General features: G+C 42.8%; 1 protein-coding gene across 2 annotated transcripts in view; it reads right to left on the bottom strand.

The window, feature by feature from the left end:
* LOC139537538 (uncharacterized) overlaps positions 1-26,315 on the bottom strand; it is a 94,722-nt gene that overhangs the window by 1,453 nt on the left and 66,954 nt on the right. Inside the window, exons 7-20 of one of the 2 annotated variants that reach the window (XM_071338976.1) lie at positions 24,330-24,489; positions 23,482-23,621; positions 21,212-21,338; positions 20,936-20,971; positions 20,642-20,763; positions 19,717-19,846; positions 18,632-18,777; positions 15,939-16,065; positions 15,710-15,745; positions 15,478-15,587; positions 15,083-15,209; positions 13,774-13,901; positions 13,380-13,503; positions 30-188 (exon numbers count right to left, since the gene is read on the bottom strand). In XM_071338976.1, coding sequence (XP_071195077.1) covers positions 30-188; positions 13,380-13,503; positions 13,774-13,901; positions 15,083-15,209; positions 15,478-15,587; positions 15,710-15,745; positions 15,939-16,065; positions 18,632-18,777; positions 19,717-19,846; positions 20,642-20,763; positions 20,936-20,971; positions 21,212-21,338; positions 23,482-23,621; positions 24,330-24,489 — 1,672 coding nt within the window. Of the gene's footprint in view, positions 1-29; positions 189-13,379; positions 13,504-13,773; positions 13,902-15,082; positions 15,210-15,477; positions 15,588-15,709; positions 15,746-15,938; positions 16,066-18,631; positions 18,778-19,716; positions 19,847-20,641; positions 20,764-20,935; positions 20,972-21,211; positions 21,339-23,481; positions 23,622-24,329; positions 24,490-26,315 lie in introns of those variants that run through there. The other variant, XR_011667561.1, reaches the window with a different exon arrangement.

Genomic DNA, 26,315 nt, shown 5'->3' with positions numbered 1-26,315 from the left:
CCCTAATGCACGCACACGCACACACACACCTTGCAGCGGAGCAGCCCTCCAGTGAAGAGCCAGCGCTGGGTGTCCAGAGAGCAGGCCGGGGACAGGGTCACTCTGGCTGGGGAGTCGTCGTCCTTGACACTCTCAGAGGTCAGCAGTGAGCCCTGAGCACGGCTCTTCACCTGTACATACAGCCTGGGCTGGAGGGAGACCACACAAAAAGCACACAGTACAGACTGAATGAGGATCAACAACTTTCACAGCATTTTATATAAACCCTAGACATGGCTGCAGGGAAACTACATTGTTCACAAAAGGGAAAAACTAACTTATAACTTAAAATAACTGAAGTGGTTACCTAGCATTGGGTGTGTAGGTTTTGCCATTTGTACTGTACTCCAACTACACTGAACAAAAATATAAAAGAAACAATTTCAAAGATTTGACTGTTACAGTTCGTATAAGGAAATCAGTCATTTGAAAAATTAATTAGGCCCTAATCTATGGATTTCACATGACTGGGAATACAGATATGCATCTGTTGGTCACAGATACCTTTAAAAAGAAAAGTAGGGGTCTGGATCAGAAAAGCAGTCAGTATCTAGTGTGACCACCATTTGCCTCATACAGCGCAATACATCTGCTTCGCATAGAGTTGATCAGGCTGTTGATTGTGGCCTGTGGAATGTTGTCCCACACCTCTTCAACGGCTGTGCGAAGTTGCTGGATATTGGCGGGAACTGGAACACACTGTCGTACACGTCGATCCAGAGCATCCCAAAAATGCTCAATGTTTGACATGTCTGGTGAGTATGCAGGCCATGGAAGAATGGCACGACAATGGGCCTCAGGATCTCGTCACGATATCTCTGTGCATTCAAATTGCCATTGTTAAAATGCAATTATGTTTGTTGTCCGTATCTTATGCCTGCTCATACCATAACCCCACCGCCACCATGCGGCACTCTGTTCACAACGTTGATATCAGCAAACCGCTCACCCACACGACGCCATACACGGTGTCTGCCATCTGCCCGGTACAGTTGAAACAGGGATTAATCCGTGAAGAGCACACTTCTCCAGCATACCAGTGGCCATCGAAGGTGAACATTTGCCCACTGATGTCGGTTGCGACGCCAAACTGCAGTCAGGTCAAGACCCTGGTAAGGACAATGAGCATGCAGATGCTCTTCCCTGAGACGGTTTCTAACAGTTTGTGCAGAAATTCTTCAGTTGTGCAAACCCACAGACTCATCAGCTGTCAGGGTGGCTGTTCTCAAACGATCTCGCAGTTGAAGCCAGATGTGGAGGTCCTGGGCTGGCATGGTTACACGTGGTCTGCGGTTGTGAGGCCGGTCGGACATAATGCCAAATTCTCGAAAACAACATTGGAGGCAGCTTATGGTAGAGAAATTAACATTAAATTCTGGCAACACTTCTGGTGGACATTCCTGCATTCAGCATGCCAACTGCACATGGCATTGTGTTGTGTGACAAAACTGGCCTTTTATTGTCCCCAGCACAAGGGGCACCTGTGTAATGATCATGCTGTTGAATCAGCTTCTTGATATGCCACAGCTGAACGGTGAATGGATTATCTTGGCAAAGGTGAAATGCTCACTAACAGGGATGTGAACAAATTTGTGCACAACATTTGATAGAAATAAGCTTTTTGTCCGCATGGAACATTTCTGGGATCTTTTATTTCACTTCATGAAAAATGGGACCAACACCTAAACCTTGGTGTCTTCTTTAACCCTGACCTAAACCTTGGTGTCTTATTTGACCCTGACCTAAACCTTGGTGTCTTCTTTAACCCTGACCTAAATCTTGGTGTCTTCTTTAACCCTGACCTAAATCTTGGTGTCTTATTTAACTCTGACCTAAACCTTGGTGTCTTCTTTGACCCTGACCTAAACCTTGGTGTCTTCTTTAACCCTGACCTAAACCTTGGTGTCTTCTTTAACCCTGACCTAAACCTTGGTGTCTTCTTTGACCCTGAGCTAAACCTTGAGCTGCATGTAAAGAAGGTTGTCCAGTCCTGCTTTTATCATCTTAGAAATATAGCTAAAGTCAAGAATTTTATTTCATTTACTGATCTGGAGAAAGTTATATATGCTTTTATTTCCTCACATCTAGATTTCTGTAACTCTTTCTATACATGTCTCAGTCAGAAATCACTCCATCATCTACAGTAAGATCAAAATGGCACGGGCTACCAGTCACTTTTAGAATAGATTTTAAAATTGTATTAATCACGTTTAAGGCACGGCATGGTTTAGCCAATCCTATATTTCTGATATTGTATCTCCCTACGAGCCAGAACATAACCTAAGATCCTCTGGCAGGGCACTGTTGACCATTCCTAAGTCTAGGTATTTTAGGTATGTTGCGAATGCAGCAGCTACTCTTCCTGGGGTCCACACAAAACATGAAAAATGACATAATACAGATCATTAGTAGACAAGAACAGCTCAAGGACAGAACTACTTCAATTTTAAAATGGAACACGTGGCCTAGGTTGAAAACGAAGCCTAGGTTGAAAACTAAAGGAGACCATGCATTTACCATTACGGTCCCTAGACTTTGGAATGGTCTGCCAGAGGAGATCAGGCTTGCAGATTCAGTGCCTCTTTTTAAATTCCTGCAGAAGATACAGCTTTATAAAGATGATTTCAATGTATGATTTTAATTAGCTATCTTTTTTCATTCTCCTTCCTCCTGTCATTGTTTTTCGGTTAGTACTTTATTATTTTATGATGTGAAGCACTTTCTTAATTGTATTGAATAGCACTATACAAATAAAGTTATTATTATTATTACACTTTTTTTGTAGCCCCGGACAAGTTCACCTGATTCAACTCACCAAGGGTTTGATGATCAGTTGACAAGTTGAATCAGGTGTGTTTGTCCCGGGCTACAATCAGAATGTGTACTGTTGGAGGTACTCGAGGACTGGAGTTGGGAAACACTGCAGTCAGCACCACCACCACCCACATGCACAAACCCCAATGGAATGTGAACATATAGATCTAGGGCAGTGTTACTCACTATCTTTGTAAGGGGGGCACTTTGGGCTGAGCCAATCATTCAGAGGGCCGCACAGATCTGTAATTTGTTGTACTTTTTCTTCCAATATTATCAATTGAGAGCAAAATCAGAGCAATAGAGCACATGCAATTGATTTTATGTATAGCACATCACAATTATATACTGAATATACACTACCGGTCAAAAGTTTAAAACACCTACTCATTCAAGGGTTTTTCTTTATTTGGACTATTTTCTACATTGTAGAATAATAGTGAAGACATCAAAACTATGAAATAACACATATGGAATCATGTAGTAACCAAAAAAAGTGTTAAATAGCCACCATTTGCCTTGATGACAGCTTTGCAAATTCTTGGCATTCTCTCAACCAGCTTCATGAGGTAGTCACCTGGAATGCATTTCAATTAACGGGTGTGCCTTCTTAAAAGTTCATTTGTAGGGGGTATGCAGAAGATAGCCCTATTTGGTAAAAGACCAAGTCCATATTATGGACCAAGCTCAAATAAGCAAAGAGATATGTCAGTCCATCATTACTTTAAGACATCCTCACTAGGGTATGTGGAACGGTAGCGTCCCACCTCGTCAACAGCCAGTGAAACTGCAGGGCGCTAAATTCAAAACAACAGAAATCCCATTATTTAAATTCCTCAAACATACAAGTATTTTACACCATTTTAAAGATACACTTGTTGTAAATCCAGCCAAAGTGTCCGAAAAAGGTTTTACTACGAAAGCACACCAAACGATTATGTTAGGTTAGAGCCAAGTCACGGAAAAACACAGCCATTTCCAGCCAAAGAGAGGAGTAACAAAAAGCAGAAATAGAGATAAAATTAATCACTAACCTTTGATGATCTTCATCAGATGACACTCATAGGACTTCATGTTACACAATACATGTATGTTTTGTTCGGTAAAGTTCATATTTATATCAAAAAATCTGAGTTTAGGCGGGACGCTAAAACTTGGCAAAAAGACAGAGAAAATGCAGACCGCCAAATTCAAATTAATTACTATAAAAATTACTACAAAAATCAAACATTAATTTCATTAAATCACACATGAAAGATACCAAATTAAAGCTACACTGGTTGTGAATCCAGCCAACATGTCAGAATTCAAATAGGCTTTTCGGCGAAAGCAAACGATGCTATTATCTGAGGATAGCACCATTGTAAACAAAGAGAGAGAAGCATATTTCAACCCTGCAGGCGCGACACAAAACGCAGAAATAAAAATATAATTCATGCCTTACCTTTGACGAGCTTCTGTTGTTGGCACTCCAATATGTCCCATAAACATCACAAATGGTCCTTTTGTTCGATTAATTCCGTCGATATATATCCAAAATGTCCACTTATTTGGCGCGTTTGATCCAGAAAAACACCGGTTCCAACTTGTGAAACATGACTACAAAATATCTCAAAGGTTACCTGTAAACTTAGCCAAAAAATTTCAAACTACTTTTGTAATACAACTTTAGGTATTTTTTAACGTAAATAATTTATCAAATTGAAGACGGGATGATCTGTGTTCAATACAGGATTAAAACCAACTTTAGCTAGCTTTCTGGTCATGCACTTCTAACAAACAGGACACTTCGAGTGACCCTCCTTCAAGATGGCCGTACTTCTTCATTACACAAAGGAATAACCTCAACCAATTTCTAAAGACTGTTGACATCCAGTGGAAGTGGTAGGAACTGCAAGAAGGTCCCTTAGAAATCTGGTTTCCCAATGAAAACCCATTGAAAAGAGAGTGACCTCAAAAAAAAAAAGTCTGAATGGTTTGTCCTCGGGGTTTCGCCTGCTAAATAAGTTCTGTTATACTCACAGACATGATTCAAACAGTTTTAGAATCTTCAGAGTGTTTTCTATCCAAATCTACTAATAATATACATATCTTATCTTCTGGGGATGAGTAGCTGGCAGTTTAATTTGGGCATGCTTTTCATCCTAAATTCCGAATGCTGCCCCCTAACCAAGAGAAGTTAAGACATGAAGGTCAGTCAATATGGAAAATTTCAAGAACTTTGAAAGTTTCTTCAAGTGCAGTCACAAAAACCATCAAGCGTTATGATGAAAGCACATACCACTGCATTTAATCATGGCAAGGCAACTGGGAATATGGCCGAATACAAACAGTCTAGTTATTCCCTCCGTAAGGCAATCAAATAAGCAAAGTGTCAGTATAGAGAAAGTGGAGTCACAATTCAACGGCTCAAACACGAGACTTATGTTGCACGGTCTACAGACAATCACGGATTTCAAAAAGAAAACCAGCTCTGTCGCAGACATCGAAGTCTTGCTTCCAGACAAATTAAACAACTTCTTTGCAAGCTTTGAGGCAAACACAGTGCCACCAACGCGGCCGGCTACCAAAGACTGTGGGCTCTTCTTCTCCGTGGCCGACATGAGTAAAACATGTTAACGTGTTAACCCTAGCAAGGCTGCCGGCCCAGAGCCCCATAGCACTCACTTCTGTCATCATGAAGTGCTTTGAGAGACGAGTCAAGGATTATATCACCTCCACCCTACCTGTCACCCTAGACCCACTTCAATTTGCTTACCGCCCCAATAGGTCCACAGACGATGCAATCGCCATCACACTGCCCTATCCCATCTGGACAAGAGGAATACCTATGTAAGAATGCTGTTCATTGACTACAGCTCAGCATTTTTAAAATATTTTTTAAATTTCACCTTTATTTAACCAGGTAGGCTAGTTGAGAACAAGTTCTCATTTACAACTGCGACCTGGCCAAGATAAAGCAAAGCAGTGTGACACAAACAACAACACAGAGTTACACATGGAAAGAACAAACATACAGTCAATAATATAATAGAACAAGTCTATATAGAGGCAATAAATAGGCCATAGTGGCAAAATAATTACAATATAGCAATTAAACACTGGACTGATAGATCACACTCAGCAGAAGATGAGTGTGCAAGTAGATATACTGGGGTGCAAAGGAGCAAAATAAATCAAATAAATAACAGTATGGGGATAAGGTAGTTGGATGAGCTATTTACAGATGGGCTATGTACAGGTGCAGTGATCTGTGAGCTACTCTGACAGCTGGTGCTTAAAGTTAGTGAGGGAGATATGAGTCTCCAGCTTCAGTGATTTTTGCAGTTTGTTCCAGTCATTGGCAGCAGAGAACTGGAAGGAAAGGCGGCCAAAGTAGGAATTGGCTTTGGGGATGACCAGTGAAATATACCTGCTGGACCGCGTGCTACGAGTGGGTGCTGCTATGGTGACCAGTGAGCTGAGATAAGGCGGGGCTTTACCTAGCAAAGACTTAGAGATGACCTGGACCCAGTGGATTTGGCGACGAATATGTAGTGAGGGCCAGTTGACGAGAGCATACAGGTCGCAGTGGTGGGTGGTATATGGGGCTTTGGTGCCAAAACGGATGGCACTGTGATAGACTGCATCCAATTTGCTGAGTAGAGTGTTGGAGGCTATTTTGTAAATGACATTGCCGAAGTCAAGGATTGGTAGGATAGTCAGTTTTACGAAGGTATGTTTGGCAGCATGAGTGAAGGATGCTTTGTTGTGAAATAGGAAGCCGATTCTAGATTTAATTCTGGATTGGAGATGCTTAACCTGTTTGGGCTAGGGGGCAGCATTTTCACGTTTGGATGAAAAGCGTGCCCAGAGTAAACTGCCTGCTACTCAGTCCCAGTTGCTAATATATGCATATTATTAGTAGATTTGGATAGAAAACACTCTGAAGTTTCTAAAACTGTTTGAATGATGTATGTGAGTATAACATAACTCATATGGCAGGCGAAAACCTGAGAAAAATCCAACCAGGAAGTGGGATATCTGAGGTTTGTAGTTTTTCAACTCTTGGCCTGTCAAATACACAGTGTCTATGGGGTCATATTGTACATCCTAAGGCTTCCACTAGATGTCAACAGTCTTTAGAACCTTGTTTGATGCTTCTACTGATAAGTGGGGGCGAATGAGAGGTGATTGGGTAAGGTCTCTCCCAGAGTGCCATGAGCTGACCATGCGCATTCACGTGAGAGTTAGCTTGAGTTCCATTGCATTTCTGAAGACAAAGGAATTCTCCGGTTTGAACATTATTGAAGATTTATGTTAAAAACATCTTAAAGATTGATTCTATACTTCGTTTGACATGTTTCTACGGACTGTAACGGAACCTTTTGACTTTTTGTCTGCACCTAGTCATCGCGCGTCATGAATTTGGATTACTGGGCTAAACGCGCGAACAAAAAGGAGGTATTTGGACATAAAGATGAACTTTATCGAACAAATCAAACATTTATTGTGGAACTGGGATTCCTGGGAGTGCATTCTGATGAAGATCATCAAAGGTAAGTGAATATTTATAATGCTATTTCTGACTTCTGTTGACTCCAACATGGCGGATATCTGTTTGGCTTGATTTATTGTCTGAGTGCCGTACTCAGATTATTGCATGGTTTGCTTTTTCCGTAAAGTTTTTTTGAAATCTGACACAGCGGTTGCATTAAGGAGAAGTATATCTTTAATTCTGTGAATAACACTTGTCTCATTTATCAATGTTTATTATGAGTATTTCTGTAAATTGATGTGGCTCTGTGCAAATTCACGGGATGTTTTGGAGGCAAAGCCAAATGTAAACTGAGGTTTTTGGATATAAATATGAACTTGATCGAAAAAAACATATATGTATTGTGCAACATGTTGTCCCGGGAGTGTCATCTGATGAAGAATATCAAAGGTTAGTGATTCATTTTATCTCTTTTTCTGCTTTCTGTGACTCCTCTCTTTGGTTGGAAAATGGCTGTATGCTTTCTGTGACTAGTTGCTGACCTAACATAATGATATGTTCTGCCGAAAAGCCTATTTGAAATCGGACACCGTGGTTGGATTAACGAGAAGTTTATCTTTAAAATGGTGTCTAATACTTGTATGTTTGAGAAATTTGAATTATGAGATTTCTGTTGATTGAATTTGGCGCAATTTCATTGGCTGTTGGCGCTAGCGGAACCCCGTTCCCAGACAGGTTAATGTGCGTCTGGAAGGAGAGTTTACAGTCTAACCAGACACCTAGGTATTTGTAGTTGTCCACATATTCACATAAGTCAGAACCGTCCATAGTGATGCTGGACGGGTGGGCAGGTGTGGGCAGCGATCGGTTGAAGAGCATGCATTTAGTTTTACTTGCATTTAAGAGCAGTTGGAGGCTACGGAAGGTGAGTTATATGGCATTGAAGCTCGTCTGGAGGTTAGTTAACACAGTGTCCAAAGAAGGGCCAGAAGTATACAGAATGGTGTTGTCTGCATAGAGGTGGATCAGAGAATCACCAGCAGCAAGAGCGACATCATTGGTGTATACAGAGAAAAGAGTCGGCCCGAGAATTGAACCCTGTGGCACCCCCATAGAGACTGCCAGAGGTCCGGACAACAGGCCCTCCGATTTGACACACTGAACTCTGTCTGAGAAGTAGTTGTTTAACCAGGCGAGGCAGTCATTTGAGAAACCAAGGCTGTTGAGTCTGCGGATAAGAATGTGGTGATTTGGCCAGGTCTATGAATACAGCTGCACAGTATTGTCTCTTATCGATGGCGGTTATGATATCGTTTAGGACCTTGAGCGTGGATGAGGTGCACCCATGACCAGCTCAGAAACCAGACTGCATAGCGGAGAAGGTACGGTGGGATTCGAAATGTTCGGTGATCTGTTTGTTAACTTGGCTTTCGAAGACCTTAGAAAGGCAGGATAGATATAGGTCTGTAGCAGTTTGGGTCTAGAGTGTCTCCCCCTTTGAAGAGGGGGATGACCGCGGCAGCTTTCCAATCTTTGGGGATCTCAGGCGATTCGAAAGAAAGGTTGAATAGGCTAGTAATAGGGGTTGCAACAATTTCGGCGGATAATTTTAGAAAGAGAGGGTCCAGATTGTCTAGCCCAGCTGATTTGTAGGGGTCCAGATTTTGCAGCATTCAACACCATAGTACCCTCCAAACTCATCATTAAGCTTGAGGCCCTGGGTCTTGACCCCGCCCTGTGCAACTGGGTCCTGGACTTCCTCACGGACCACCCCCAGGTGGTGAAGGTAGGAAACAACATCTCCACTCCGCTGATCCTCAACACTGGGGCCCCACAAGAGTGCGTTCTCAGCCCCCTCATGTACTCCCTGTTCACCCATGACTGCGTGGCCATGCACGCCTACAACTCAATCATCAAGTTTGCAGATGACACAACAGTGGTAGGCTTGATTACTAACAAAGGCGAGACAGCCTACAGGGTGGAGGTGAGGGCCTTCGGAGTGTGGTGTCAGGAAAATAACCTCTCACTCAATGTCAGCAAAACAAAAGAGATGATTGTGGACTTCAGGAAACAGCAAAGGGAGCCCCCCCCCCCTATACACATTGATGGCACAGCAGTGGAGAAGGTGGAAAGTTTTAAGTTCCTCGGTGACTGAAATGGTCCACGCACACAGACAGGAGGCTGAAAAAATGTGGCATGTCACCGAAAACTAACTTTTACAGGTGCACAATCCAGAGCATCCTGTCGGGCTGTATCCCCGCCTGGTACGGCAACTGCACCGCCCATAACCGTAGGGCTCTACAGAGGGTGGTGCGGTCTGCACAACGCATCACTGGGGGCAAACTACCTGCCCTCCAGGACACCTGCAACACCCGATGTCACAGGAAGGCAAAAAAGATCAAGGACAATAACCGCCAGAGCCACTGCCTGTTCACCCTGCTTCCATCCAGGCGAGGTCTGTACAGGTGCATCAAAGCTGGGACAGAGAGAATGAAAAACAGCTTCTATCCCTAGGCCATCAGAATGTTAAACAGTCATCACTAGCACAGAGAGGCGACTGCCTACCTACAGACTTGATATCATTGGCCACTTTAATATATGGAACACTAGTCACTTTAATAATGCCACTTTAATAATGTTTACATATCTCGCATTACTTATCTCATATGTATATACTGTATACTGTATCCTACACTATCTATTCTATCTATAGTATCTCAGCCGCTCTGTCACTGATCATCCATATATTTTATATTATATATTCTTATCCCATTCCTTTACTAGATTGTGTGTATTAGGTTTTGTTTTGAAATGGTTTGATATTACCTGTTAGATACTGCTGCACTGTTGGATCTAGAAACATAAGCATTTCACTACACTCGCAATAACATCTGCTCACCATGTGTATGTGACCAGTAAAATTTGATTTGATGAAACTGGCTCTCGTGAGAACCGCCACAAGAATTGAAGATTCAGAGAGTTACCTCTGCTGCAGAGGATAAGTTCATTAGAGTTACCAGCCTCAGATATTTCAAATTGCTGCAAAGAAACAACTACTAAAGGACACCAATAAGAAGAAGAGACTTGCTTGGGCTAAGAAACACGAGCAATGGACATTAGACCGGTGGAAATTTGTCCTTTGGTCTGGAGTCCAAATTGGAGATTTTTGGTTACAACGGCCATGTCTTTGTGAGACGCGGTGTGGGTGAGCGGATGATCTCCACATTTGTATTTCCCACCGTAAAGCATGGAGGAGGTGTGATGGTGTGGGAGTGCTTTTCTGGTGACACTGTCTGTGATTTATTTAGAATTAGAGGCACGCTTAACCAGCATGGCTACCACAGCATTCTGCAGCGATATGCCATCCCAACTGGTTTGGGCTTAGTGGGACTATCAATTGTTTTTCAACAGGACAATGACCCAAAACACACCTCCAGGCTGTGTAAGGGCTATTTGACCAAGAAGGAGAGTGATGGAGTGCTGCATCAGATGACCTGGCCTCCACTATCCCCCGACCTCAACCAAATTGAGATGATTTGAGTCGGACCGCAGAGTGAAGGAAAAGCAGCCAACAAGTGCTCAGCATTTGTGGGAACTCCATCAAGACTGTTGGAAAAGCATTCCATGTGAAGCTGGTTGAGAAAATCTCAAGAGTGTGCAAAGCTGTCATCAAGGCAAAGGGTGGCTATTTGAAGAATCTCAAATAGAAAATATGTTTTGATTTGTTGAACACATTTTTGGTTACTACATGATTCCATGTGTTATTTCAAAGTTTTGATGTCTTCACTATTATTCTACAATGTAGAAAATAGTAAAAAATAAAGAAAAACCTTGGAATGAGGAATCAGCAAAAAAACCTTGGAATGAGGAATCAGCAAAAAAAGAAATGTCCTCTCACTGTCAACTGCGTTTATTTTCAGCAAATTTAACATGTGTAAATATTTGTATGAACATAACAAGATTCAACAACTGAGACATAAACTGAACAAGTTCCACAGACATGTGACTAACAGAAATTGAATAATGTGTCCCTGAACAAAGGGGGGGGTCAAAGTCAAAAGTAACAGTCAATATCTGGTGTGGCCACCAGCTGCATTAAGTACTGCAGTGCATCTCCTCCTCATGGACTCCACCAGATTTGCCAGTTCTTGCTGTGAGATGCTACCCCACTCTTCCATCAAGGCACCTGCAAGTTCCCTGACATTTCTGGGGGGAATGGCCCTAGCCCTCACCCTCCGATCCAACAGATCACAGACGTGTTCAATGGGATTGAGATCCGGGCTCTTCGCTGGCCATGGCAGAACACTGACATTCCTGTCTTGCAGGAAATCACGCACAGAATGAGCAGTATGGCTGCTGGCATTGTCGTACTGGAGGGTCATGTCAGGATGAGCCTGCAGGAAGGGTACTACATGAGGGAGGAGGATGTCTTCCCTGTAATGCATAGCATTGAGATTGCCTGCAGTGACAACAAGCTCAGTCAGATGATGCTGTGACACTCCGCCCCAGACCATGACGGACCCTCCACCTCCAAATCGATCCCGGTACAGAGTACAGGCCTCAGTGTAACGCTCATTCCTTCAACGATAAATGCAAATCCGACCACCACCCCTGGTGAGACAAAACCGCGACTCGTCAGTGAAGAGGACTTTTTGCCAGTCCTGTCTGGTCCAGCGACGGTGGTTTTGTGCCCATAGGCGTCGTTGTTGCCGGTGATGTCTGGTGAGGACCTGCCTTACAACAGGCCTACAAGCCCTCAGTCCTGCCTCTCTCAGCCTATTGCAGACAGTCTGAGCACTGATGGAGGGATTGTGCGTTCCTGGTGTAACTCTGGCAGTTGTTTTTGCCATCCTGTACCTGTCCCGCAAGTGTGCTGTTCGGATGTACCGATTCTGTGCAGGTGTTGTTAAACGTGGTCTGCCACTGCGAGGACGATCAGCTGTCCGTCCTGTCTTCCTGTAGCGCTGTCTTTGGCGTCTCACAGTACGGACATTGCAATTTATTGCCCTGGCCACATCTGCAGTCCTCATGCCTCCTTGCAGCATGCCTAAGGCACGTTCACGCAGATGAGCAGGGACCCTGGGCATCTTTCTTTTGGTGTTTTTCAGAGTCAGTAGAAAGGCCTCTTTAGTGTCCTAAGTTTTCAAAACTGTGACCTTAATTGCCTACCATCTGTAAACTGTTAGTGTCTTAACGACCGTTCCACAGGTGCATGTTCATTAATTGTTTATGATTCATTGAACAAGCATGGGAAACAGTGTTTAAACCCTTTACAATGAAGATCTGTGAAGTTGTTTGAATTTTTACGAATTATCTTTGAAAGACAGGGTCCTGAAAAAGGGACGTTTCTTTTTTTTGCTGAGTTTATATATATATATTTTTTTACAAATGTTTGCATTTTTCTTCCACTTTGACATTAGAGTATTTTGTGTAGATCATTGACAAAAAAAACACAATTAAATCCATTTTAATCCCACTTTGTAACAATAAAATGTGGAAAAAGTAAAGGGGTGTGAATACTTTCTGAAGGCACTGTAGGTTCGAATCTCACTGACGCTGTGCCACAGTAAAAAATACATCTGTTTGCATGATTAATGCCTATGCAAATACATTTTCCTGTGTCCTATCTGTGTTTGGATTTCAAAACAGTTAACCCAAACTAAGTTCGCAGTGTTATTAAAAGTCTTATTGAAACATTCACTGAAAGTTTTAAGGAAGTTATTTCAAAACCTCAAAATAATCTATAATTTTCGTTCATAAAATGTTAATAAAACTTCCCAGGAAAACTTTCAGGGAACTACAGTAAAATGTTCTCAGAAAATCCCTGCTGCATAAAAATGCATGTTCTCAGAACAGGCAACATTTTCACTTCCATTCTCAGAACGTTTAAAAAACCTTCAGTTTTACAGATCAGGAAACATATAGCTTTTTCCCAGAACCAATGGGAAATGAAAAACATACCCACAACTTCCAAAGAACCAAATGTACTAGATGGGAAATGACACTTAGAGTGATTAGAGTGATTGTCAATTTTGTGTGTGTGTTTTACCTGTTTGAGGGGCCGTAAGGAGCCAATGGTGTCCCAGTCACTGTGCTCTCCCCACACAGGAAGCTCCCCTGGCTGCAGCAGCATCTGACAGCCCTTATAGCTACTGTATTCATACACCACCCACCTGCCAAAGACACACACATTCAGCTGAAACAGGGCCATATTCATTACGGCGCAACGCAGAGAAACATCTTAAAACGGAAAACAAAAATTAGCCTTCTTATTGGACAAGTTCAGGTAGTATCAGGTAGTACCTCCCTGTGTCACTTGTTTTCTTACTGAACATGACACATGTCTGAGGCCAAAGAAACCTAAGTTCCTTCTCTATGTAGTGTCTGGCAGTAATGTTAGCTGTTCAGTGACATAAGAGATGACAGGCTATCTCTCTACTCACAGTCCACTGTGGACCTGCAGGGACTGGGTGAAGAAGTCCTTCATGTGCTCTGTGGGCGTCACAACAACCATCTTGAGGCCCTCAAAGGAACCCAGGGAAAACAGGCTGATGGACGGGTCGGAGAAACTCTACAGAGGTAACAGGAAGGGAAGGGAGCCATCTTAGATGAGAATGCCATTGGATTTACTTTATTTATGTTCTGTCCTTTTTCAATAAGTGCCTGTATTGAACTATATTAGGGCAAAATACACAATACATCCTTTATACCTATATTTGTAAAGCAGTCCACACCCTTTGGCTGGAGTCATACTAAGACTAGGACAAAAGTAGGACATTATGGGGAAAAGGTTGTCATTTGTGACGCTCCAATGGTGGCTGAACGGAAACTACATTAATCTACACTACATTACCAAAAGTATATGGACACCGGCTTGTCGTATATCTCATTCCAAAATCATGGGCATTAATATGGAGTTGCCCCCCCCCCTTTTGCTGCTAGAACAGCCTCCACTCTTCTGGGAAGGCTTTCCACTAGATGTTGGAACATTGCTGCGGGGACTTGCTACCATTCAGCCACAAGAGCATTAGTGAGGTCGGGCACTGATGTTGAGCGATTAGGCCTGGCTCGCAGTCTGTGTTCCAATTCATCCCAAAGGTGTTTGATGGGATTGAGGTCAAGACTCTGTGCAGGCCAGTCAAGTTCTTCCACACTGATCTCAACAAACCATTTCTGTATGGACCTCGCTTTGTGCATGGGGCATTGTCATGCTGAAATAGGAAAGAGCCGTACGTACCAAAACTGTTGCCACAAAGTTGGAAGCACAGAATCATCTATGTCATTGTGTGCTGTACCGTTAAGATTTCCCTTCACTGGAACTAAGGGGCCTAGCTCGAACCATGAAAAACAGCCCCAGACCATTATTTGTCCTCCACCAAACTTTACAGTGGGCACTATGCATTGGAGCAGGTAGCGTTCTCCTGGAAATGTGGCATCCTTTGACGGTGCTACTTTGAAAGTCACTGAGCTCTTCAGTAAGGCCATTCTACTGACAATGTTTGTCTATGGAGATTGCATGGCTGTGTGCTCGATTTTATATACCTGTCAGCAATGGGTGTGGCTGAAATAGCAGAATCCACTAATTTGAAGGAGTGTTCACATACTTTTGTATATATAGTGTATTTATCACCATCTATTTATCATGGCATATAATACTGTTAAAACTGAATGTGTGCTCACATGTCTCATCTAGCTTGTTGTGCTACCTAAAGATAGCAGTAAATGGGCTGAGGTCATGCCAGGTACACTCACATAGGGAATGGGCCTCAGTGATCTGACAGAAGTGGCCACACAGCCACAGGAAATGAGGTCGGGATAAAGGCCCTCTCCCAGGACGTACTGGTTTCCACAGCAACCCTCCTCATCAAAAAGCAGCCAGCTGGACGGGGCAAGAAGAGCAGTGAGCGTGAGTAAGACAATAAGCATCACAGACATTGTTCAATGCCTCCTATGGCAACTACAATTAAAGATACATTGTGGCATACCTACAGTAGAATACTGACAATACATAATTAGCAACCTATAAGTAAAAATTTGCATTGACCCTTAATAATAACTGTTTGGATTTATATAACATAATCGTAAAAGGGGACATAACTCCACCTCTAGCATCAATACAGATCAAATAGTAGTCCTCCAGTACTCACCTTCCCCTGATGACTCTGAAGGACATGGGGGAGGCAGAGCCACAGTGCCCTGCCTCACCCTCGTACCCTTCACTCACTCCCCTGTAGTGGGGCTGGCTGTAGGCCCACAGCTGGAGACACAAAAGTACAACTTAGTACACACTTCACGGCTGGGTATCAATTCTCAGATAGCCCCTTTCCCTAGTCTCTTTTTTACAGGTGAAAATAATGTTGTGTAATGATATATACATACCATGAACTTTGGTTCTCTGGTGCCATAAAGGTCCTGCTGTAATAATAAAAGTGTTTTGACATATTTTCCCAAGTCATATTTTCCAACATCTATACCATATATTTTCAGAGAGCCACATAGAGCTACAAAGAAGAGACATAGGAGGGATTTCATCTGCATGTCACGCCTTTGTCACTCTTATGTCAGTCTTATGATCTATTCATCTAATAGGCTACGATATGGAGCTCACCAATCGTATGGGTCGGATAGACTTGGCTGCTACATGGTTGCCACACCAGTGCAGAGTGGCAGGATGTTTGCCTTTCTCCAGTATGCACTGCTCTCCACTGAAGCATTTCTCGCTGTACGCCACCCATCTGAAACACAGCCCAGCCCAGAGACCATCAGCACCACAGAGGCACAGTGAATAGTGAATAACAAAGTCATGTGAAACTATGTGAACTTTAGTTTGTTGGGATTAGGGTTTCAAAGGGAGGGTATATTATGGGAAACTACCAGAATTTTGGTAACATTCAAGTTTCTTTTGAATTTTAACAGATGACATCTAGTGGCCTCTTTGGGTACTTAAACCATCAACTTAGTGAATATCATTGGGGTTTAATATGAGGGTTTCAGCATGAAATATCCTTTATATATTTTTTAAAACACTTATTTATTTGACTATATCTTTGTTGTAAATGTTTTGGTGCCAAACTGGTGGCTGTGGTGAAAAAAGTCAATAGTTGGAAGAGATGCAGAGTTAATTTAAAATAATACCTTTGTTGATTAGATACTTTTTTACATTTTACATTTACATTTAAGTCATTTAGCAGACGCTCTTATCCAGAGCGACTTACAAATTGGAAAGTTCATACATATTCATCCTGGTCCCCCCGTGGGGAATGAACCCACAACCCTGGCGTTGCAAGCGCCATGCTCTACCAACTGAGCCACACGGGACCACGTTTTTAATTCATTATCTTTAACAATATGGTCTATCCACTAGAAACTAATGGACAATATGGACAAATATTTTAAAAATGTGTACTATATGAATACAAGTTATTCAAGATAAAATTACCAAAGTTACCATAGATTACCTGTTAATTACTAAAATTACAGAAGTTTCTGGTAACTTTGGTAAATGAATGGTAGCTTTGCAATAATAGGTGGGATGCACCTCTATTAAGATGTTATTATAACTGGTCTTCTGCAAAGTTGTGGTGATTTCCATTTAACCCTTTACACTCGTGGGAATTGGCCTATATGGAATTGGCCTATATTTCTTACAGAAGAAATATGAAAAGCATATGCATAAACATTGTAGCAATTGAAAGGGAACAGTTTGGAGATTATGGGAAAATTATTAGACCAAAGTTGAGGACAACAGTTCACCTGACAAGACAGAATGCAAACATTACATTGCTGATTTATGTGCATTTTACATTTACTGTAATTTTCGCAGCATTTGTTGTTAACAAAATCTGAAAACACTCTGTATACATTCAGTAACATCATAAGAATATTCGTGGGAAATTTGGGGTAGGTGCAACATAAGACAAAAAAAATACAAGGGTTTGAGTGACAGGACTAACTGGTGTCTCCAAGTGAATACACACCTCTCCAAAGTGTGCACAGTTCCTACGAAATTTTAATGCAGTTTTATGACAAAGAAGTCTTCAGCTATAAGGTGTTTTTGTGAGCTCTCCTAGCTGTGCTGTTGAGGAACTAAAACAAGCACACTTATAGTTGTTTTGTTTGGAACACAACCCTGCATCCCCGCCATCACACAATTACTATTGCTGTTAACGCAATCCAAAACGTCCCATTTTAAATCTCAATCTGGGTCAGGTGGGCATCATTTGAATGCTTGTTCTATTGCCAACATGACTAGCTATGTTATAAAATACAATCTTACAGTGTTAGGTTTCACAAGGCAAATCAGAGAAATAGATGGTAATTTTGGTGTGCATAGAAAGGAGCCATGAATGCATTCAGGTGCATGTTCTGCTGCTAATTTTCCACACGATCAACAAACATTGTCTCATTCAGTTCAGAACAACCCAGGGTATGAACCTATGTCATCTTGTAACTGTACATCAAACATAGTGATCATAAACTTTGACACTGTACACTGAGTGTACAAAAAAGAAATAGACCGATCAGATGAATCCAGGCTATTACTATGATCCCTTATTGATGTCACTTGTTTAATCCACTTCAATCAGTGTAGATGAAGGGGAGGAGACAGGTTAAAGAATAATTTTTAAGCCTTGAGACATGGATTGTGTATGTGTGCCATTCAGTGGACGAATGGGCAAGACAAAATATTTAAGTGCCATTGAATGGGGTATGGTAGTAGTGTGTCAAGAATAGCAACGCTGCTGGGTTTTTCACGCTCAACAGTTTCCTTTGTGTATCAAGAATGGTCCACCACCCAAAGGACATCCAGCCAACTTGACACAACGGTGAGAAGCATTGGAGTCAACATGGGCCAGCATCCCTGTGGAACGCATCCCTGGAGTCCATGCCCTGACAATTTGAGGCTGTTCTGAGGGCAAAAGGGGGTGCAACTCAATATTAGGAAGGTGTTCCTAATGTTTTGTACACTCAGTGTATATGACATGAGTTTTCTGATTTGGAAATGTGAAGTGCACATTTGGACTCACGGGTGTTTGGCTTCCTTTTATGACATCAAAGCTGTATTTATTATAATCCTCAACATCTCATCTTTCAAAATACATTGAGTCCTCTTCATTTACAGCATTTCCCTAACTCAGACATGTGCAAAAGTTTCCCAATTAGCGAGAGGGTAGGGGGCAACTTCTTGTCGCATGCGGTGCTCAAGTTCAGAACGGCTGTCAGTCAAACCCCATACAGAACTGTGAAGTGCAGAGTTCCTGAATTGACCCCAACCGTGGTCCTCTAAGGTGTGATACTCACACTCCACTCTCCACACAGAAGGTGGTGGTCTTTTCAGTGGCTCCATCCTTCTCCAGATCAGGGACGTCCAGATCCAAAATGTCCCTTCTCCCGGCTCCAGGAGAGCCAGTTTCCTCCTGCAGTGAGACTGAAGGCTCTATGAAGTCCTAACAATGGGAACCATGCAGAAGAGCTCACTGAGTAAGACTGCTTTATAAAATAGCTACAACAACTCTGACACTAATGTAGCCTAGTGCAAAAACAGAGCTTACATGAAGAAATGTGGGATGGTTAACTGTATAGAAACTAGCACCACTGTACAAACCACTTTTATCCAAATCCTATGAAGTTTCCCTTTCTCTTGTTCTTTCATGTTCAAGTAGCCTCAAACTGAAAAACTCTACAAGCTGCATTTACATAGCTGCTGCATTTACATAGCTGCTGCATTTACATAGCTGCTGCATTTACATAGCTGCTGCATTTACATAGCTGCTGCATTTACATAGCTGCTGCATTTAGCTCAGGTAGTTCATTCCGTAAGCACTATCCGTAGTTACAGAATGGCTGCTGGTGGCTGCTGATGATTACACAACAGTGTATAGTTGATCAAAAGAGTGGTGCTGCTAACAGCCAGAGGGCACTAGGGGTGGAGGAAACTGGAATGCTAATGAACCTGCGGTATGGTAGACAGTTAGCAATTAACTCTACCTGTTTAATCCTATTAGAAGCGTAGCCTAGCCAGGAGTTCGCTGTTAGAGCATTTCTACTAGCTAGTGCTTCTGACTGATATCAGGAGGCTAAAATAGACACTTAGACAGTGGTGAGGTGATGGAAAGGGAGTGGAATGGAGGTCTGCTGGGTGTCAACTGGGTCATACCGATGGTTAATATAAAACATTTGGCCTGGTTTCAGACAAATGACTCTGCCAAGCACACACACACACACACGCAGGCACACTCACAGACCGCAACACATTTCATTGACTTCCCTCATTCTTTCAAATCAAGAGTACGCTTTCAGGATTTGCACAGGTACACATTCCCACATAGGCCACATATAAGTGAATACACTGTAAATAACCATATTATTAAAATCCCGTTACTTACTGCCTGTAAGAAACGGAAAGAAAGCAGCAGAGGGTGATCGGCTCCACCCAGATCTGCACAGTCACTGTATTCTCCCTCCTCCAGTAAATACTGCCGTCCTGTGAAGTCCTCTCCAGTGTAGCCCACCCATCTGTCAAACACAAAGGTCACAGGTCAAACCACAGCTAAATACTCCTACTACTACTCACACGTATACCAACACAGCTTGAATAGGAGCCTGGGTGTCAATGATATGTTGGTGCTGATAACAGTGTCTTAGCGGTGCCACTTGAGTTAGTGCTAAGGAATGTTTGATTGATTTATTGTTTGATTGATTGTGATTGTTTGGGTTTTTTGTGGTGTTACAATTGAAATGTTATCAGATGTCAGGCGTACCAACCCTCTCTGTAACCAAACACCACACCAAAGCATGCGTGCGTGCGCACACGCACCCACACCCACACCCACACACACACACACACACACACACACACACCCACAACCACACACACACACACACTTCCTGTTCTACTTGGCATATGTTTGCACAGGGAGGTGAGCTACATTTGCTACATATGACAGTAGAGGTAGCATTCCTGAGGAATCACATGACCAGTAGATTGTGAAACTGTTTGCAGCAGAATGACACACCTTGTAAAAACCTCAGTAGAGGTAGCATTCCAGAGTAAGTATGCAGCTTGGCATGAATGCACTTCCTTTCTCCCTCCCTAACTCTGTCCCTCACTCACTCACAAAACACAAATGCATGTGAATTCCCAAACAAACCAAACCTTATTTTCTCCATACCAATTGGAATGACATTTAACTAAGAGGGTCTAGACATGTTCATTAATCTGAGTCTATGAGTGAGAGTCCTCATCTGTCTCCATCAGCTGTGGATGACAGGCAGGCGCAGACAGGAGGGAGGGCATTGACATGGACTCACACTCCACCAATGACCCGTAGCGACGACGCCCCTTTCAGCCCAGCCACAGCTCCCAGACTGGGGGTGTGGCCTCCCAGCTCTCTGCCCCGCCCCTGGAAGAGGGGCTGCTCGAACACCAACATCTAAAAAAAAAACACACAAACAAAAAACTATATCTCATGCACTTTCTAAATTAATTTACTTTCATTATCATTAATCATCATTGTGCAAATTGAAGTGATTATTTAACTGTATGACTGTTTACTGCAGGGGATAGTGGTTTATGCTGTACTTTCAATATTGATAATGTCTTACCTTAGGATCCAGAGGTCTCCTCACTCTGAGCCCACTCTGTCAGAAAGACACAGAACATAATGAAACCAAACCTTGATGAAAATGAGGCCCAGACGTATATATTTCTGAGACTTTGAGACATAGCCCATTAAATTTAAGAAATCCTATGGGCCAATTTGAAAATCGAATATAAACTCCTTTCCTGAGTGTACAGCATTGAAATGTAATTGGGCCCAAACCCGACCACAACCAAGCAGTGTCAGCCACCTCAGTGATGCCACCGTGGTGAACCCTTACCATTCTGAGGGGTCTCAGTGACCTCACAGTGGTGACCTGGGGATGACCAACGCCAGGTGTTGTGGAGCCGCCTGCTTCCATAACCGCATAGTTCCCATGGAAACCAGGGCTACAGTAGGCAAGCCAACTAAGGTGGAAAAACAAGACAAAGGCATTATCAATGAGAGGCCCAGGTAATCTAATCTCAATTGTTTGCTAAGCAGACTCTTGTGTTACAAGCATCGGGCGTCGCTGATATTGTTTTTAATTTACAGGTAAACATTGTCTATTCATGTGGCACCACATTTATGGAGGCTGCTCAGTTCATTGCTTTCTGCATGAAATGTATGCATGGTTGAATGCCTGATCAAACACAAATACTTTCTCCACAGTCATACTGTCAGTGTCACTAATCTCCACTACAATAGAAACCACTCATCTTCTCTGTGAGAAGAAAAATATTTTATTGAAAACCTGTTACTATGGAACAACAAAGGAAAATCCCTAACGGAAAAACAATCTTTTTCCACACAAAATTTAAGTCACAGTACAGATGACTCGCTTGCTCTTTCTCTTCGCCAATGACACGAGTGTGTGTTCAGTCTTCAGTCTGTTGCGTGTAGAATATCCTAGCCTATTCTTTGACGATAGGCAAGACATTGCAAGACATTGCAAGCCAATAAATTGCGAGATCCAGCTTTTGATTGCAGACAGATGGGCCTAATGCACGGTTCTGACTGTCTGTGGCCCTCCCCTCTCTCTCCTTTCCTCACTAGCTCGCTATGAAAGATGCAAGTGTTTGTGTTTTCGAAAGTACAGAAACAAATCAGTCTCCTCCTGTAACGATTCTCGTTGGTGGAAGGAGAGGAGGACCAAAATGCAGCGTGGTAAGTGTTCGTCATATTTTAATTTCAAACTGAACACTACACAAAATAACAACGATAAGAAAAACGAAACAGTTCTGTAAGGTGAACAGACACTAGACAGAAAATAAACACCCACAACCCATAGTGGGAAAACAGGCTACCTAAATATGATTCTCAATCAGAGACAACGATCGACAGCTGCCTCTGATTGAGAACCATATCATGCCAGACATAGAAATACAACATAGAAAACAGAACATAAACTACCCACCCAAACTCACGCCCTGACCAACCTAACACAAAGACATAAAAAGAAACTAAGGTCAGAACGTGACACCTCCGTTCCAAAAATTCTGAATCTTAGGAGTCGATTCCTAGCGGAAGATGTATTTTCTTTCTACTAAATGTCTTGGTAAGTCACAGTATTTAACAAACTTTAAAGTACTTTTTTAGGAAACAGTGGTCTGCACGCAGGCTGCATTCAGGCAGCTCGAGATTATTTGATTGACAGTTCTGGTCACCTAGTGATGGACATTAGTCCCGCTTCAGAAGTGGCATTCCTTCACAGACAAGTCAAATACCCATTCAGTGGTCGCTTTAAAACTATCTCCAGAGAAGATTTCGTGTTGGCATTTAAAAAGCCGTAGTGTACCCTTACAGCCAAACAAACATGTCGTAGCCGAGGCACTTTCAAGGGTATATGACTGTGGTAGATAGAATTTCCTTGCCCGGCCCTAGTGGTCATACACATGTAATAGGTCCATTATTCTGCATTGTGAATTGAGGTGGAATTTTGTGATTTTTCGAATCGTTTTAACGGAAAACCGATAAAAAAATGGCTGTTTAAATGTTAAGCAAAACTGTACATTTGTCGCATCCCTAATTGCATCATACTTTGGCAGTCAAATTCCAATCCTAACTGTGGCTTTCTTCAACTGTAAATATGGGTGTGTTAGTAAATAGACTTTACAGAGTCTGGTGACATGGTATTTATTGAAGAGTTACCACATTAACTACCTCACTACCTCCACCCTGAAGTGAGACATTATGAAACTTAATTTTAAGTGTTAATTCTGTCACTTCTATTACCACCCATAAACATTCCTGTACCGAATGTGTGTGCTTTATATACACACCTGAAAATAACAGTTTAAGCAGGAAATGCCCCTTTCTAGCAGGTGCATGCTAGAGAGCTGGAGCTCAATGACTCAGCTGAGAACAATCCACCCAAATTCTGTTGAAACAATATGGACGTTGGTTGGCAAGGACACATCTCCTCAATGAGTCATTCCCCCTGTTGTTTTAGCATTGTAAGTGCTTCCTATTTCAGTCTATATAGCCTGTAGCTACTGAAGCGCCCCCTCAGACAATGGCATTGAGTTCCTCTACAGTTACAGTTACCATTAACAGGATAGGCCTCCTCACCAGCCAGACTTGACAGTCAGGTTTGAGAGGTGGATAGGTCCACCACGTGTTCCCAAGCTGTCTGCTTCCGAGTTGAGACGTTCCGTGGCTCCTCCTGGCACTCCGGCTGGAAGCAGATGGATTTCTGGAGTGCCGTCATCCTGAACGGTGAAGGAGACACAACAACATTCTCTCAATATGTGGAGACATTCCACTACACACAGCTCTATCAATCCTTCTCTATCAGGCCCCATTATAATGACTAAGGCTGAGAAATGGGAAGATAGAGGGGGAAATTGAGAGAAAAGGGGGACCAGAGAGAGGATAACAAAGAGACTGACAAAGTCAGAGAAAAAGAGGAGAGAATGAGAGAGAGAGAGAGAGAGAGAGAGAGAGAGAGAGAGAGAGAGAGAGAGAGAGAGAGAGAGAGAGAGAGAGAGAGAGAGAGAGAGAGAGAGAGAGAGCAAGAGAGCAAGAGAGAGAGAGAGAGAGAGAGAGCAAGAGAGCAAGAGAGAGAGAGAGAGAGAGAGAGAGCAAGAGAGAGAGAGAGAGAGAGAGAGAGAGAGAGAGAGAGAGAGAGAGAGAGAGAGAGAGAGAGAGAGAGAGAGAGAGAGAGAGAGAGAAAGAAAGAGAGAGAGAGAGAGAGAGAGAGAGAGAGAGAGAGAGAGAGAGAGAGAGAGAGAGAGAGAGAGAGAGAGTCAGAGAGACCCTGGCCCTCTAAAGCTTCTCAGAGAGGGAGTGATAGTCTGCCCTGGTAGGTCTAAATTGGTAGGTCTAAATAAATGAACCATAGTCTCCCAATAGAAATGTTGGAGGGAAATCACTAATGGCGCATGGCACTGTAATGTCATGGTAATAAATATGCCAACCTTCACTAGTCTTCTGATGGAGCCGATGGTGATTGTGGTGGGCTTGACCTCTGTCCCCTGGCTGGCCTGCTGCTGACCTGGTTGGTGGCTCAGTACTGTCTCCCCTTCCTCCAGCAGCATCCCGGGGCCCCGGAACCCCGGCTCCAGGTATAACAGCCAGCTACGACACAAACACACTGTGTGAGCACCCACTTCCATCTCTCCGTCCCTCTCATACACAGACTCTTTCTCTGTCTTTTTTTCTCTCCCACCCACTCAGCACAAAAAGAGACGCCAGCCACCAACTGACTGCACAGAGCACACACAAACAGAGCAAGGGCATTGCCATGGAAACCAGGCCCCACCTTCCCTACTCCTTGGTGACAATAAATAAATAATAATGCATAAAATAAAATGACCCCCTACCAGTACACACACACACACACACACACACACACACACACCCAACACATGAACTATAACAGTTGATGATTAAAGTTACATGTTGAAGAGAAGATTACAGCACTGTGCTGACAGTAATGTAAATCAATCTGGCTCTCACCAATGTTTTTTTTTCTGTTTAAATATTAAAAGCTGCTTACTAATGCCCCTGAACTACAGGCCCACAGCACACAGTTGGGGGCTTCAATACTTCAATATCCCTGCTGAGACCTGGCCAGAATACTGCCTTTTATCTGAGGATAAACATGGCAACAGTCAACAAATATTGTAGATCCTGAAAATAACACAGCGGTGTGATATGTGCAGTGTAAACAACACTATTGTGTGTGTGTGTGTGTGTCGACAATATTCCATAAATAATCTATGTGGATGGTCAGGAACTGCATCGAAGTGGTAAGAGTCTGTCTATATTGACTCAGACAAACAGCCAGGGCTCTCCTAAATGGTTTAGTGCCTGGTTTTACCGATTATACATCCACCATGAGAGACACAGATCAATATCTCCTAATAGGATAGGCTGCTGGGGATGACGCCCAAGGAGGGAGGAAGCATCTTACGAGAAAGTCAAATCCCTCATAATTAGCATGTAGGAGAGTCTTTTTGTGGCTCACGCCATCACTGATGAGCTTGAACTGAATACAACATTTTTTGAATGACCATCACTCTGGGTGTCCAGAAGTGGTTCTGTCAGACCACTGCCTAGGAGTTTGTTGAGGCATGTACTAGAAAATCTGTCAAACTTAAATAAGTCAACCTGTAAAATAGCCCTTGTACTGCAAATCAAAACTAGCTTGGGGAACAACTCTAAGTGGTCCTTTACATTTGTTCCTCTGTGGACCGTAGAGGGAACAATAGGACCCAAGTCGGTCGGTTAACCTGAGAATTGGACGGAGGAGAACGCACACAAATACAACAATGCAGCTACAACGTGACCCGCTTCCTTTCTCTCCTCCCATCTGGTCGACGGGGAGAGAGCTCCTACTCAAATTGTTGGAAAGCTGCTTTGCTTTTCCCACTTTTTGCTTGGAAAGGCTGGTTTGGTGTAAATAATACAACAGGTCTAGGGCTCTGAAAGGGGGGCTGAGCCAACGCACTAGTACACAAATGGAAGGTGGGTCCATCCATAAAGCATGAGATATTGCGTAAGGCACCAAACCTTCGCTAGCATTTCCACGCAGAGTCGAGCGAGCCTGCCCTTGCTTAAGTAATTTGACAAAATGCACACAGCGCCAGAACATGTTCGCAAGACTGAACGTTTCTCGTTCTGCATCCATTCAATATGAGAGCAGTGTTACAGCATAGCCACACAGCTACCAGGCTCTTCTGTACGTGAACCTGCTTTGCCACTGGCAGAGAGGCACAAAGACTTACTGTCATGTGCATTAGTTAAACCTACTGCAGCATTATATGAATATGAACAACTAAACTTATGTATAGTATATATTAATACTTTTTTGCTTTTTCATCATGAAATATTAAAAAAAGAACCATATTTTTCGAACTGCAGTAGTAATACGATATGAAGCTGATAGTACATTGATGTAT

Source organism: Salvelinus alpinus, chromosome 13 (genome assembly GCF_045679555.1).
Source record: "Salvelinus alpinus chromosome 13, SLU_Salpinus.1, whole genome shotgun sequence".
Taxonomy (NCBI): domain Eukaryota; kingdom Metazoa; phylum Chordata; class Actinopteri; order Salmoniformes; family Salmonidae; genus Salvelinus; species Salvelinus alpinus.
The sequence above is the reverse complement of the archived record's forward strand: the minus strand, read 5'-3'. Positions and strand labels throughout refer to the sequence as shown.